Source organism: Triticum urartu, chromosome 1A (genome assembly GCF_056163025.1).
Source record: "Triticum urartu cultivar PI428250 chromosome 1A, HENAU_Tu73, whole genome shotgun sequence".
Lineage (NCBI taxonomy): Eukaryota > Viridiplantae > Streptophyta > Magnoliopsida > Poales > Poaceae > Triticum > Triticum urartu.
In genome coordinates this window covers 333,870,410-333,885,284 of record NC_141873.1, presented here as the reverse complement: position 1 = coordinate 333,885,284, position 14,875 = coordinate 333,870,410, and the positions used below count along the sequence as shown (strand labels likewise).

Sequence of the window (14,875 nt, the reverse complement as noted above, 5' to 3'; positions counted from 1 at the left end):
CGCCCACCACTCCAAAAAAAAATCATGTCCAATCTAAAGACAAGGACCAAGCCAGCGACACCAACGACCTGCAAAAATAAATGACACAACACACACACATCATTCAACAAACATCGACAATAAAACAGCTAAAAAAAGTACACAACCGACGCAACAATATTTTTTTAATAGGCGCAGCAAAGTTTTTCTTTTGAGGTCTTGTTTTTTTTTTTTTTGAGATCAGGCGCAGCGAAGTGCGCGTCAACTTCTAGTCCAAATTGGCCTCTTAGGCTCATGGGCTATCATCATCATTTAAAAGCATCCAATATTTTGTTAGTCCATGACCGGCCCGTAGCGGGAGTCTTAACAGATCGAACCGTCGCAAGGAGCCCACAATAGCCTGATAGTCCCACGCTGCAGCGAGGCAGTCGGTGGACGGACCTGCGGGTCGTCCCCTCCCTTGAGCCCCCCCGCGCGCCATGGACGGAGAGCAAGGTCGGCAGCGGCCTGACTCCGGCAAGAACCTCATAAAGATCCCGTCCTACCAAGAGGTCTTCGGTAACGGAGCCGCTGCCTCCTCCTCCTCCTCGACGCCCCCCTCCTACAACCCTCCTCTCCCCAGCGCCGCCGCTGCCGCCGCCGGCTCTTCGTCGTCGTCGTCGTTCTCCGAGGCCTTCTCCTTCCTCAAATCCTCCGAGTTCTACTCCCCTCCCCCGCCGCCTCCACAGCCATCCACCGCCCCTAGGTACCATCTCCCTCGCCCTCTCCTCGGATTCTCTCAGTGAGGCCTCACCCCTCTAGGTTCGGTTTCTTTGAACAGGCCGCCTTTGGCTGGCGCCACCACTACGCCGTCGCAGAGCAAGAACGCCATTCTAGTGAGCAATAGGCAGGTAATGGAGTGTGGTGATGATTTAGTACTTTTCTTCTTATAATCAATCTTCTCCCCTTTCTTTTGTGTTAAATTTGGAGTCTTTGTTCGTTTTTCACTTGGCAGAAAGGGAACCCATTACTGAAGCACATCAGGAATGCGAGGTGGACGTTCGCTGACATCGTTCCGGACTACGTGATTGGGCAATCATCATGCGCACTATACATAAGGTTCTTGCTCTATCATTCTATTTGTTGGTTCCTTTGTCTCGACTCGTTTTGTATTAGAAGAACAATGCCAAGAAGGCACAAAGTAGAACACAAACAAAGACAAGGATAAATAAACAAACAGAAAGAAGGATGGCAGGGAATCGAAGTAAGCCTAAACTAGGCTATTCCACCAAAAACAGAGAGGTGGCGAGGGACACCCTCTATTTTGTTTGCTGGTTTCACTGCATCTGCATGTATTGTTACCATTGGGGGCCAATACTAGAACCAGAGATACGCGAAAGTACTGTGCATCTAACAGATACATTTCGCTAGGGGCGTTCGAAAACAGGGTTTACTGCCTGCTTCCCTTTTTCATGGGTTCATGTGGAACCGTTATTTGAACACCCTAGCATTTCATATAGTGCACTGCACTACCAATCTGTTAGACAACAAGTTTGGAGCAGTAGTACTGCAATCTTAGTGATCTGCGTCACCTGTTGCTAGTAAAGGTTTTGTGCCCCGGTGTGTGCTGTGAGGTAGTGGCATGATTCTTACCATGTAACTTTGGTCAATGCAGTCTCAGGTACCATCTTCTTCACCCAGACTACTTGTACTATCGGATAAGGGAGCTCCAAAAGAATTTCAAACTCCGTGTCATCTTGTGCCATATTGATATTGTGAGTTTGAATCATCTGACCAACCTATTTTGCTTTAATTGGGAAATGAAGTTTGAGACATCTCAAAAAGGTTATTTATTAATCCATGTTCATATACTTCATGATCAGGAAGATGTAGTAAAGCCTTTACATGAAGTCACAAGGACATCACTGCTGCATGACTGCACCCTTCTGTGTGGTTGGAGGTATTATTCAGAACATTCTTATATGCTGGGATTATGCAATACCATGTTTAATTATGTTCCCTTTGTTTTAATTCTGTACTGTTGCATTGGTTCTTTATAAATGTAATTGCAAATTTGCAATTATAAGATCTTGTTTAGGTTCCTTTGCTCTGAAATAAAACTGTGACCGTGCACTGCTTAGTGATCTCATTATCTAATACTTGTTGAGCATTTTGCATATGAAAATTAAATTCAAGAGTGGAATAGTGGATGTAAGTACATGTTAAAGAAATGCTAATAGCTCTCCAACATGCTAACTGGAAAATTTTAGTAACAACATGATGATGTACTGATTTGGTTGCAAAGGCTTACTAAGATGCTCTTTGACCAAGCTGTTCTCTCTTGTAGTCTGGAGGAATGTGGCAGGTACTTGGAGACTATTAAAGTGTTTGAAAACAAGCCAGCTGACAGCATTCGCGAGCACACAGATAATGATTATTTATCTCGGGTATGCACCCTTACAGTTACAACATGGTTTGATCTATCTATCTCATTAACTGGACTGGGACGGATTAGTAAGTATGTTGAGTAATTAAGATTTGCGGAAAAGAAATCCCGCAACTTCAGCAATACTCAGTATTGCTTTTTCATTTATCAAGTTCCAAGCATTGCAAGTGGTTTCAATACAGAAGTTATATCGTCCTTTTGGGCTGCTGTAACAACGATAATTATTTGGTGGTTTCAATACTCAATTATATTGCCCTGTTCAGAGTGTCCATTGTGTTAACAATGATCATTATTTGGTGTGTTACTCATTTATGCTGTGGTTCTGGTTTTGGCAGTTCACTCATGCTCTTACATCGATCCGGCGTGTTAACAAAACAGATGTTATCACACTTGGTTCGTCTTTTGGGGTAAGATGGAATAAGAACTGGAACTATTACATTGTCTTCCATAATCTATTGGATATTGTTGTGTGCAGCTTTATTACTGTAAAAATGGTAGCATTTCACCCGGCAAGATCACCCATCAAACAAAAACAATTCACAGTATAATTACACGCATCGGGTCTTGTATTTGCAGTCACTTTCCCGAATCATGGATGCTTCTATGGAAGAACTAGCTCGTTGTCCAGGAATTGGCGAGCGGAAGGTACCACTTTAGACCTCCAATTTTATTTGTCATGGTTCATGTTGTTACCAACATTTTTTTCCCGATCATCCCATAGATATAATAAGCTACAACCATGTGTCGTGTCTGCATTGCTTTGCTTTTCCGCTTACTAACATGAAAGGCCATGTTTCGCTAGGCTAACATGTAGAGTTTGTCGAATGTAGGTAAAGCGACTTCATGATACTTTTCATGAGCCATTTAAACGAGTTACGCCCCGCCCAAACCTCGTAGTACCTGATACTCCCGACAGAGAGAAAGTGTCTGGTCAGCCTTCATCGACCAACGATGGCACGCCGGAAAAGCCAGGCACTTCCAAGAACAAGAAAGGCCCTGATGTCAAATCGGCCCTTACTGCTGCATTTGCAAAGTACTCAGAAAAGATCCGCAGTCAGGGCCGCGAGGCGGCCCATGAGGCTGGTGAAGGTCCTAGCAGCTCAACCATGGAAGGTGACAAGACAAAACAATTAGATTAGCAGTAGGAAGGAGTAGGAAGTGGCACGTGCAGGTGTACTGCTGTTGTTGTAGCTGCAAAATTTGCTTCCTCTGTTTATTGCTCCTAAACAAGGGTGAATTTTGCATTGTACTGATTGTTGTTGTAGTGTAGGCCTTCCCTTTTCTCAGCAAGGGTTGGATTTTGCATTGTTATGCTGGCCTCCTCTTTCCTGTCAACACAATTTAGCCGATCTTCTCTTTTTTTCTGCCTTGGAGAACTCTCAGAGCCATCCAAAAGATCTTCTCTTTTTTTCTGCCTTGGAGAACTCTCAGAGCCATCCAAAAGTACACCGGAAAATGTAATCTGTATTTTGTGATAAACATTGCCCATGCTTCGTTGTTCTTGTTCAGCAACTGAAGCAGACTGCTCGATTAACTTTCGTGTTTAGGCTTTGGAGATGTGTTTAAGCTTAATGCTGCGTACTTTTCACACTACTCGGTACTTCTTGCTGCCCAAAAATAGAACTCAAACTCTACTGGGCAAGTTCTGACATTGATACATTCAGAACTGGGAGCACAAGTTCAGCAAAGCTCTTAACATAAACGGGCTCTACTGCCATTCTTGGTTGATTATTATTATCATTCAATGTAGAGCAATATCGCCAATCCATTCATTTCCTAGTTCCTCCGCTGCAGTCTGCAACGGAGGGCTGCAAGCTGTACTCCAGGCAGGGATCAAATGATAATGCTTCAGCGACAAAATTATACTCCCTCCTCCCTAAATATTTGTCTTTCTAGACATTTCAAATGACTACTACATACGGATGTATGTAGACATATTTTAGAGCGTAGATTCATTCATTTTGCTCCATATGTAGTCACTTGTTGAAATGCCTAGAAAAAAGTATTTAGGAACGGAGGGAGTACAAGCCACTGCTGGATAAAGTACAACTTATTTATTTTGCATTCTTCTGCAAGCTGTTCGAACCAACGGGCACCCTACACAATCTACGGGATAATCACAAATGTTTGAATGATAGGTGTGGCCATAGCAGGGGAATGCACAGGACCGCAGTCTATGACCCACCAAAACCTATTGAATAAATTAAACCGAAAAAGAAGCTAAATAAAAACTAATATACACACTGATGGCAACAGGCCAAGGAGCATGTCCCCATTTTTTCCTTCTGACGGCGCTTATTCGGATATACATATATATATAGCTTCCGCGAGTACTGCTTCTCTAATGAAACTCAGATGATGCGAAAGCTAAGTGCGGGTACCCATATCAGCTGAACGTTTCACCTTGCTATGTTTCTTCATTGTCCTCGTCCCTAATGTCTTCTATTTCTTCTCGGCAGTATAATGCATTAAGTTCTTGCTGCAACTGAAAACGATTCCCGAAAAGGCATCGTGAATAAAGATTCATTCATCCATGAACAAATGGCAGCTTAAGAAATGTATTGCGACAAACTAAAACAAATGTTGGTACCAACCTGAACATGTTTTTGCTTGGCTGAAATCAGTTCGTCAGTCAAAGTAATCATTCTGCAGGAAAAAAAGGAAAGTTCATGAATTTGATACAATGTATACATATGTTCGAAAATAAAGATTATATAGCATCTAATAGGAATATTAAAAGTTGATTCTATCTAATGACCGACAAATCAGCATCTACGAGACTAAACATGATGTCACCATAATAACTAATGACAATTTATCTGCCACATAAACATGTAAATATGCTAGAACCGTTACAGTAATGTGTTTGTTGGAATTGTTTGTGAGATCATTCCCAAGGCAGTGGGCCTACCTAGACTGCAGCTCTGAAATTTTAACAAGTAATGACCGTTCTTTCTCAGTATTAGATGTTTCAACCTGCCAAACAATAGAAAGGATTCAGTGACGACAAACAATCTTCTTAAGGAACCGCTATCATTAAGTAAGGGTATCCCCTAACAATACAAGAAATCATACACCATTGCTGCTTACCACTGTCTCACTTTGCATATTTCGGACTTGCGACGACGTTCCAGACTGTGCACCTGAAGAAAATACGAGATTTAAGATTTAACCAAAGAAAAGGAGAATTTCATAGCCAGAAGAGAAAAAACATTTACCGTCAGCTTTCTCATTCTGTTGCATGCTACTTAGTAGGTTCACGATCAGATCCTGAGGTAAGAAAATTACAAAAAATGATAAATATCTTTTATATAACTTATCATGTATCATACATTCGTAAACATGTTCAAGCTTCCTCCATACTTGCTGAAGTGTAGTCTGTTGCACGAGGTTCTCAAGGTGGGGAATGAGAACAGACGATGATACCGAGCTATTGCAGAGTTCCTTCAGATGATGACTGTTAGACTGTAGCATCCATGCATCAAGAAAATTGGATCAGCTACAGCAGAAGTTGCAAAAAGGACAGAAATGATGGATTGTCTCTATGGTATCTCTTAAGGTTTATTACCATTTTGAAAGGTAAAATACAGTGTGCCTTTTAGGTGTGCATCTTCATTTCTCCACTAAAAAGGAAAATCTTTTCTCATGGTCTCTTTAAGAAAGTGAAACTAAGCAAATAAAGATCAAATAGAAGAATTATACCGTTGGTTTGGCATTGACAATCCAATCACCAACACTTGCGGATTTTCTTAGCTGTATACCCTGCGCAAGCAAGGTATTAATCACAAATGTACAGACTGCCGTAGATTCCATTTAACCTAGACTATAACTATGTCCTGAAAATAGCCTGGTAATATTAATATTCATAACAATCTTACCTGTGGTGATTTGCGTGAGATGCTACTCAATGGAATTTCCTGAACCTGTAAAGTAAGGATATGTTAAAAAAAGCATTTAGGCTCTGTACTGTTACCTTAAGTTTATCCACCAAATTTGCTTACCTTCGCAAGATCAACGTTCTCAGATGTCACAGAAAAGCGGCCTTTAATATGCACCACGCTACGTTTAGATTTATCTCCCAATGAATCTACATATCCTACAATGATCAAAAGAAACTCCTCCAGTACCACTCATCCAGAAAGCACATAAATCCGAAACAAAATTGATGTTTGAAGGCCACAGTTAAACAGGGGAAATAGAGAAGCCCTAGTATATGCTACTGTGCTACAACAATGCCAGAGCAAAAACCGGACGTGTCTATGGAATTGTACCTCCTGAAGACCGTATAGGAGCTGAGTAACTGTTTGCAGAGGCACGAGTTGGCAATGATAATGGACCACTAAGATTTGCGGCTCTTCTCGTATCACTTCCATGTTTGTCAGCAGTTGCATCCCTGCCATGAGAAAGAAGGATAATTGAATATTAGTATAGGATAAACTGATGACTAAAATGATGAAGTGTTCTTCCATAACAAGAAATCAGAATAAGACTTCTGAGAAAAAAAGATGTTGTAAAGATAACAGACCTTTCAAAATTATGGCTCCTTTCAGTTGTTGAGCTATTAACACCACCTTCAACTGGACCCCCAGTAGTCTGTTGTTTCTGTCCAACATTAGTTCTCCAATATTTCGACTCTGGTTCCTTTGATGTAGAGGGCAATGAATCATTCTCTGATCTAGAATTTTCATGTCCATTGGGCATCCTTCTACAATCAGGATTTGTCGTAGAGGTTTCTTCACTGAAATATAACAGAAGATATTACATTTCAAGACAAATGTTGTGCTGAAAATCAAAATATTAACATCATTTAAGTTGCTGGTCATTCTCTATCCACAACATCCTACTTTGATTTCTTGAATTGTACAAGCACTTCTGCAGTTATATGCAGAATCAACAGGTATACACTTTAAAGTTCTAGGAAGATTTATCACCAGAACATAGCCAAGAGTTTTGCTTTGCTACAGTTATTTTCATTCGCAGATGATGGTAAATATCAAAAAAAAGTTTAAATAAACTTAACAACATGCAGCAGTTTTTTGCTTAACCTGCAGGTATTTTCATTTGCAGATGACGACTGTCCTGAAGGGGTCCTCGAATATAAACTCTGATGACGAAAAAAAGAACTGTTACAACAGAAATATCCAATGTGTGCTTTTCTTCATGTTGTAAAATTAACTTATAAAACAGGAGCTGCGTTGCACCTAGGTATCCTATACAGTTATCACAGGGTGCATTTCTCAAGTTTGCTGATGCTGGATCTGCCTAGATCCAGCCAGGAAAAATCGGAATCAAGTAAAATTGTCAATATGGTTATAAGTCTAGTTTTTCCTCCATCATTTTGCACAACAAGCCTGGTATTATGATGATTTCCCACTCACACAACTTACACCCATAGACCATAGTTAAGAACTTTCAGTGGGACATTCCAAAATTCCTGGCAACAGTTTGATCATGGGCAACAACAATTAAAATTCCAAAACACAGAGAGCGTGACACACATTGAGATTGCTATGTTTGGTCAACAAGAAAAAATAAGGAGGATATTACAATTTAAGCTATTTGGTCTGCTGAATGCTGGACAATATTCCAAATTCATAACATTTCTGCGCACTTGGAAAGTAACTTGAAGCTTTTCTAAAGAGGACTGTTAAATGGCTCTTCTATAAAGAAAGGTAGTCATGAATCTACAAAACCTTTTCAGATTCAATGATTCTTGCAGCGACATCGTCCTCTTTTGTTTCAGATGGTTCATCCTCATAAATCTGGAAACTTAGATAGCTTAATAATAAGGCAATTAAGGTATAATGGAAGTTAAGCAAAAAGAAAACAGTAAACTTTACTAGTGATGCTTGAGCCTTGAGGTCTTCAATATCAAAGTGCCACGCACTAACACCTCGCTGGTATTCACTCTGTTGGATAAACCGATCAAGCATGAGAAACAATTAGGTTGATCGAAGGATGACTTAACAACCATGATTATTAAAAAGGAGACACATTTATAAACCCAAAATATTAAATAATTTATAGGGAACTAAAACATATAAGTGCAATTTCCCACAGAATTTATAGCGAGAAGAGACATTCATTGCAGAAACATGTGACTACACATGGAACAGTTGTATGAGGCAGATGAGTGAAGGTAAGAAAGAGAAATGCAGAACATAAGAAGGTTCTCTTAGTGTTCTAGGGTCCTAATTCCCCAAGTACCAGAAGCCTATCTTACAGTCATTCTTGTCAGGTTTCTAAACTTTATCATCAAGATACTAAACACTGAATTTGTTATTTTTCAAACAACCTTGTTACAAGATAACTTATGATGCAATGATTCATCATCATTGAAAAACATGGCACTATACGCCTATGCTTTGCTAAGTTGATATCTAGTGCAAAATACCAATCAATCACAAGGTATATCCAACAAAAACTACCACAACCTAGGGTTGTCTACCTACCTTGTGCACTATATGAGTATACAACCCTCATGTACTAGATCGCACTTTTGAAGACAGCACTGATGTGGGTTTTTTTAATCAACAACTCACAGGTTGATCTGGCCTGTTCTAGAAGTTACTAAGAAACTTATGCAATAATTGTAAATGCGAAATAGCCTTAAACATACATGAGAGCAAACTGAAACAGAACCACAAAATATAGACATGAAGGTTTAATATCACCAACCAGGGAAAGTGCCTCCTGCTCAGAAGAAGGCATTTTCTTCAAAGCCAATTGTGCTGCGTCTTTAAGCTGGAAATATGTAAGAACTGTCAGATATGAAATACATTGTGATTTTTGAGATAAAAAAGCAGAAGAAAAGTAGTTACCTGGAGTGCCTTTACACGCTCCCATAGAGGAGGCAGATCAGTTAACATACCCTTCATTGTCGATTCTGGAGGTTTTGCAGTTTTGAAAAATGAATGCTTGAGCAACTTCTCAGCCGTCGGTCTCTTTGTTTGATCTTTCACCAAGCACATCGCAACCATCTCTTTAAATGCCTGAGCACAAGTGAAAATGGTTCATCAAAAGGTAAACAGTAGAATATACTCTATTGTAGTTTTCAACCACATAAATGGTCCAAAAACCCAATAATTAGCTGAAAGGATCAAAATTACCTTCGAAAATCTTCTGTCTCGGTCATAGTCAAGACCAGGTGGCGCATTCTGGAGAGTCATGAGAAGAACCTGTAGCCAAAAGGAACCATATTTAAAAAACATGAGGATTTGCATGGATATGTTACCCTTGTGCAATATGAGGGTACAGGGCATGACCAGCAGATGCCCTTGGCCAATGGAAATAGAATACAAATAAGTGTGTAGATTATACTGTTGTACTATAATATTAGTATGAGGTGTGGAATGAGTCACTGGCCCGTAGGTATAAAAAAAATATTAGTCATCACCAACCCATACACCATCACAATATCAAAAGCAAAAAATCACATAAATGATTAATTACTTTACATTGCAGATGAAATCAAATCGTTACCTTCATAGGGGGGTACTTCGAAAATGGAGCATGTCCATGCGCTAGTTCAAGTGCAGTGATTCCAAACGACCATATATCGGCTCTGTAAAAATATGGATATTAGCTGTTAGTCCATCTCGGTTAGTAAATAAAATGCCAAAAAAAGCATCAGGGTGCTGGATCTTGACAAGCCATTTAATTCAATATGAAAGTAAGTCTCCGAACATCAGGTGATTTGTCCATGGCATGGCATGAGTTATCTGGGGACAGACTATCAACGAACATCTTTGTGAAGATTAACATTTCTGGAGTACTAAAAGCAAGCATGACACCATTATGAAATACTTATTAACATAAAAGCCAAAATCGCAAGAACAGGCTGCTGAACTTAAAAATAAGATATAATATTTGTCTGACACTCTTGTCAGTACATTATCCTTACTATATTCTGGATTTGTAATTTATAATGGAAAGGATAGCCCCATCCTTGCCTATAAGATGATGATGTGCGATGCAGGAGTTGCAAAGATAAGAGTCCCTATAAAAGAAAGTACCCGGGCCCGGCTATTACCACCTCCAGAAATGTAATTTTAGCAAAACTTCATTTTTCATGGTGATGGTTATTAAAAAGAATAATAGCAATGAATTCATACAGAAAATAATAAGAACACAAAGGTACAATGCATAGAAGACGTCCAAGGTGACTGCAGTGATGCTCTTTATGACATAAAATCAAACAACAATTCCTAAAACACATTTGTTACCAAAAGGTATGTGCATTTGTATGCACAATTAGAAATGTAACATACTTAAAGTTATATCCAGTGCCAGGCTGGAGAACTTCTGGAGCCATCCTAAAAGGTAAAATTAGAAACAAAAGAAAAAGGGTCAAAACATTCTCAAGTTCTATAATATTAATTTGATCCCTAGCATCAAGATACAGAAATCTACTTACCAGCATGGAGTTCCAACAAATGTGTTCCTAGATCTTTGCCTATCACCTCTATCAAACATACAAGCAGAAACGCCAAAGTCCCCAAGCTTCACTACACCAGCACTATCAATAAGGATGTTACCAGCCTGCATAGTGCCATATTGAGCAAAAATAAAGAATCATCACAAACCACATCAAACAATATAAGAACTGCACAGGAATCTTCTATAGAAGCTAACCTTGATATCACGATGGATTTGCCCTTGCCTATGAAGGTACTCCAGAGCCTTGAGTGTTTCTTTTAAAATTGATGCAATAACAGGTTCCTCGAAACCTTCAGGATACGCAATCTTCATCAAGTGTAAACATGAACCCTCCGTCATGAATGGCATTATGACCCAAAGACTGTGCTCCACAACAAATGAGCAGTAAGCCCTGATGACATTAGGGTGATCGATCAAGCTCATTATTTGAGCCTCCCTTTGTACTTCATCCTGCAAATGATATACATTTGTAAGATCTAAATTCATTTATAGCCTCCAGAAAGGGAAGAAACCAAGAAAAGAAATATGTTGACATTTGACACTACGCAGTGTTAGCATTAGGGGTGCAAGTGGGGCGGAATGGCAGACAATACCACGGTACAAATGTAGAGTTAATTTTACATTAACTGATGAGCTAATTGATGAGTTTTGCAGGACGAAGTGGGATGCCGCTTGCACCCTAGTTAACATATCACATATGCGAAAAAGGTATCACTAACTCCCCCAAAACAAGTAGCCTGTATGACAATTTGGTATGCAATGTGGGTTTCTTTTAGAGAAAATTGTATGATTGTCTTCGAGTGCACTAACGACAAATGGTGCAGGAGAAACTACAATTGGAATGTACAAAACAAGAGTCGCGAGTTTACGACTTTACTTCTCTTTGGTTACGTAACATCCCTCCCCCCCCCCCCCCCCCCCCCCTAAAAAGAAGGATTTATCGTAAATATAAGAGACATCGATTGAGCTTTGGTTAGCCGATACTTGAGCTTGTTGGCATACGTGTATGGTATACATGTTCATGTAGAGATGTATAATAACGACATCCTCCCAAACCCCAAAAGGATAATGTCATGGTACGAACCGCATAATCTTACGTAGCACTAGGAAATGCTGATCCTTGTATCTATCTATGAGTCATGAATTCTAGTAGACGACAATGTCCCCTTCTCCTAAGACCTTCGTCGTCAACGAACACGTGTGCCCACCCAAATGGAAGCACAAGGCCAAGCTGCATGACCGCGTCCCTGCCCATGCAGCATGCATGCAAATTTAAGCACCTCCCCTCTCCAGGCAGGGTTCTGGCAGTGACACTATGCCGTATCCACCACCATCAGGTTCATACATCGGCAAAAAAATTGCTCGAAGTAAATGATAGTTGCCGATGTTGCAACATTCTAGCAAAAATAACTGACCCTCTCAACCAGCTGCAAGCCAAAAGAAAACATCCAAAAATACAGCCACCCTAAGAATTGAAAATGCTGCATATTCAGGACTCAACTGATCGTCCTAGCCTCTTCACAACGACTAGTGGCGCATCATTAAAAATGCTAATTTATTAATGTCACTATATTATGTAGAAGCAAATCCTGGAGCACGCGAGGCTAATAGGACGCTAGACAGGCCAAATTCCAGCGCGATCTCCAAAGCTACCGAATCAGCAGTAGGATCCACTCCAATCAACCAATGGATCTCTCGCCAGATCAAACAGCAGAGGACGCCAAGCAACCCAGCGCCGAAGCCGTAAGAGAGCAGGGAGGGAGGGAGGGAGGGACGAGACGGATGCTCACGATGTTGTTGTTGAGCTGGTCGAGATCCAGGCACTTGACGGCAACGGTCTGGTTCCTGGGGAGGAAGAGCGCGCGGTACACGACGGCATGCGCGCCGTAGCCCACCTCCTCCATGAGCCGGTAGTCGGCCGGGTTCACCGTGAACGACGGAGGCGCCGCGGCGGCCGCGCCCCGCTTGACGCTCCCGTTCCTGCCCATGCCGCCCCGCCGTCCGCCGGAGGCAGCGCCGACGGCCCTCCGGTGCCCTCGGGACCAGCGGAGCTCGCCCCCCACGCCCCGCCGCGCTCGGCCTGGCCTCTGACCAGTGTCTCCCGCGCGAGCTGGGAGGAGGGAGAGGAGAGATGCTGGAGAGAGAGAGAGAGAGGGGGGGGGGAGGGGTGTGCTACGCTGGAGAGAGAGAGAGAGAGGAGGGGGTGAAGAGGAAGAGGAAGAGGAGATAGCGAACGGAAGGACGCTTAACAAACGGGGTCGCGAAAGGGAGCAAAATACTAATGATTTCGGCGGTGACGTGGCGAGGGCGGGGGGCGGCGACGTGGGGGCGACCTGCCTGCGAGACCCGTCGATGACCTGTGGCCCCCGCTGAGTGGGACCCGGCTGTCAGTGACCGCGGCGGCAGTGGCAGCGAGGGAGTGGCGTGCGGCCGACTGCCCGGTAGATCTCCGCCTCCCGATGCTGGGCTTCCGAGGGGGGGATCGTCTGCGGGGAGCGGAAGGACCGGTGTGTACGGACACCGGCAGCTAATCCAAACTCATAAATAACCGAGCGAGATAAGTAAGAAAAGATTAATTCGGATGCGAGTAAACCGGGAATGCTTTGAGTGACTGATCAATGTGGTCTTAAATCAGCCGGATATAGCTTATACCACACGTTTTTTGTGTGGCCCCAGAAACAGATAAAAAAATCATGATCTGCTGTCTAAAACCCCTTGAGATAGTGCTTTCGTATAGTCCACAGTTCTAAAAAGACCATTTCGTAACGGCTGCTGAAAATATTGTTTCATATTCTAGAGCGTATTTTTGTTAGTAATATTCCTAACCGCAAAAAACTTGTTAAATTTTAATATACATGTTTTCCTCTAAATGATTTTGTTATGGTCGGTGTTGGCTGTCACATACACGCGGGCATGCATACACACATGTGTTTTGATGTGTTTATCACATTCGCCTCTAGGGCTGGAAACATGCAAGGGTGAGTTTGTTTAAGAAAAAAATGCTAACTCGATTTGTGCTCACCTAGAGGTCGAGTTAGGGAGTGAGCTCTTACTCGACTTGTAATCTTGGGCAACTTTTGAGCAAGACAAAATATATGAAAAAAAACAATCCACTTGTTAGGCAATGTAAAATTCTCGAACATGGTAATACCACAACAACTACAAATAGAAATATAAAAATACATCGGTCAAAATGGAATTATGGTAATGAAGTTAAAACTTGGTGTACCATTTGTGAAACAAAGGATGTACATAATAAACTACAACACATGCGTCATAGTTTTGAAACAAAACAAATATGTAATGCATGTAAGATAATCGTTGACGTGTACCTATCCTACATAATAAATTATTGCATTACAAATGAGAAGTGCAAATAAATTAGTTGCATCTATATGCATCTATAAAAATATCCATAGCATTTACGTTGTTGCAGGGTGTATGAAGCCAAAATTTACTGAGCTGATTTTGGTTCAACTCATTTTTAGTTGAATAGCAATTTGGGCTCATGTTGGCTCCTTTCTTTTTGAGTCATCCGGAGTTGAGCTCGAGTGCTAACAAGCATGAAGGTTTCTCTTTGCATTCCCAGTGACCTCATTGAGAAGGCTCTATCATGCCCTCACTGCATTGGAGTTTTAAGTTAACTAAAGGAAACCGCGCGTTGCTGTGAGAATTTGTTGATAAAAATTTGGGTTGATAACATAAGAACCAAAATTAAAAATACATATAACTTATTATATTACATTACGTATAGTTGTAGCAATATTTATTGAATGTAAGTAGAATAATTTAATGAAAAACATTTTCCCATGCATGGTTTAATGTTGTGGTAGGTCTTTTCTCCTGCATGCTTGCATGTTGAGGTGAGTTTTATCTCATCCATAATTGTATGGTGAAGTGGCATGCATGTTGAGATAAATAAGCTAGTGGGGATGACTCGGGTTGCCCGTAGTGGGTAGTATTATAATTCAGTATTGTGCATATGATACTAGCGTATGGTACTACATCCGTAATGCATACCGTATCATAGAT

General features: G+C 41.2%; 2 protein-coding genes across 5 annotated transcripts; one reads left to right on the top strand and one right to left on the bottom strand.

The window, feature by feature from the left end:
* The first annotated feature begins 364 nt into the window (after positions 1 to 364).
* On the top strand, positions 365 to 3,916 carry ERCC1 (nucleotide repair protein). 2 transcript variants are annotated; one of them, XM_048675086.2, is made up of 9 exons: positions 367 to 724; positions 800 to 869; positions 974 to 1,077; positions 1,634 to 1,733; positions 1,842 to 1,918; positions 2,306 to 2,405; positions 2,740 to 2,811; positions 2,981 to 3,049; positions 3,235 to 3,916. In XM_048675086.2, the coding sequence occupies exons 1-9, from the start codon at positions 459 to 461 to the stop codon at positions 3,541 to 3,543; spliced, it is 1,167 nt and encodes a 388-aa protein (XP_048531043.1). In that variant the 5' UTR covers positions 367 to 458; the 3' UTR covers positions 3,544 to 3,916. The 2 variants fall into 2 exon arrangements, with proteins under 2 accessions (XP_048531050.1, XP_048531043.1); XM_048675093.2 differs by lacking the exon at positions 2,740 to 2,811 and having other exon boundaries at positions 365 to 724.
* A 527-nt stretch (positions 3,917 to 4,443) lies between these two features.
* Positions 4,444 to 13,059, bottom strand: LOC125509980 (uncharacterized). 3 transcript variants are annotated; one of them, XM_048675070.2, is made up of 22 exons: positions 12,634 to 13,055; positions 11,039 to 11,293; positions 10,821 to 10,945; positions 10,675 to 10,719; positions 9,887 to 9,968; positions 9,514 to 9,582; positions 9,226 to 9,396; positions 9,083 to 9,148; positions 8,245 to 8,313; positions 8,098 to 8,166; positions 7,450 to 7,508; positions 6,930 to 7,142; positions 6,676 to 6,797; positions 6,406 to 6,500; positions 6,283 to 6,327; positions 6,107 to 6,166; positions 5,768 to 5,869; positions 5,623 to 5,674; positions 5,495 to 5,547; positions 5,316 to 5,380; positions 4,999 to 5,050; positions 4,444 to 4,889 (listed from the first exon to the last, which is right to left on the bottom strand). In XM_048675070.2, the coding sequence occupies exons 1-22, from the start codon at positions 12,829 to 12,831 to the stop codon at positions 4,812 to 4,814; spliced, it is 2,145 nt and encodes a 714-aa protein (XP_048531027.1). In that variant the 5' UTR covers positions 12,832 to 13,055; the 3' UTR covers positions 4,444 to 4,811. The 3 variants fall into 3 exon arrangements, with proteins under 3 accessions (XP_048531027.1, XP_048531020.1, XP_048531033.1); XM_048675063.2 differs by having other exon boundaries at positions 8,098 to 8,313; positions 12,634 to 13,056; XM_048675076.2 differs by lacking the exons at positions 4,444 to 4,889; positions 4,999 to 5,050; positions 5,316 to 5,380; ... (1 more) ...; positions 5,623 to 5,674; positions 5,768 to 5,869 and adding an exon at positions 5,944 to 6,027 and having other exon boundaries at positions 8,098 to 8,313; positions 12,634 to 13,059.
* Between the last annotated feature and the right edge of the window lie 1,816 nt (positions 13,060 to 14,875).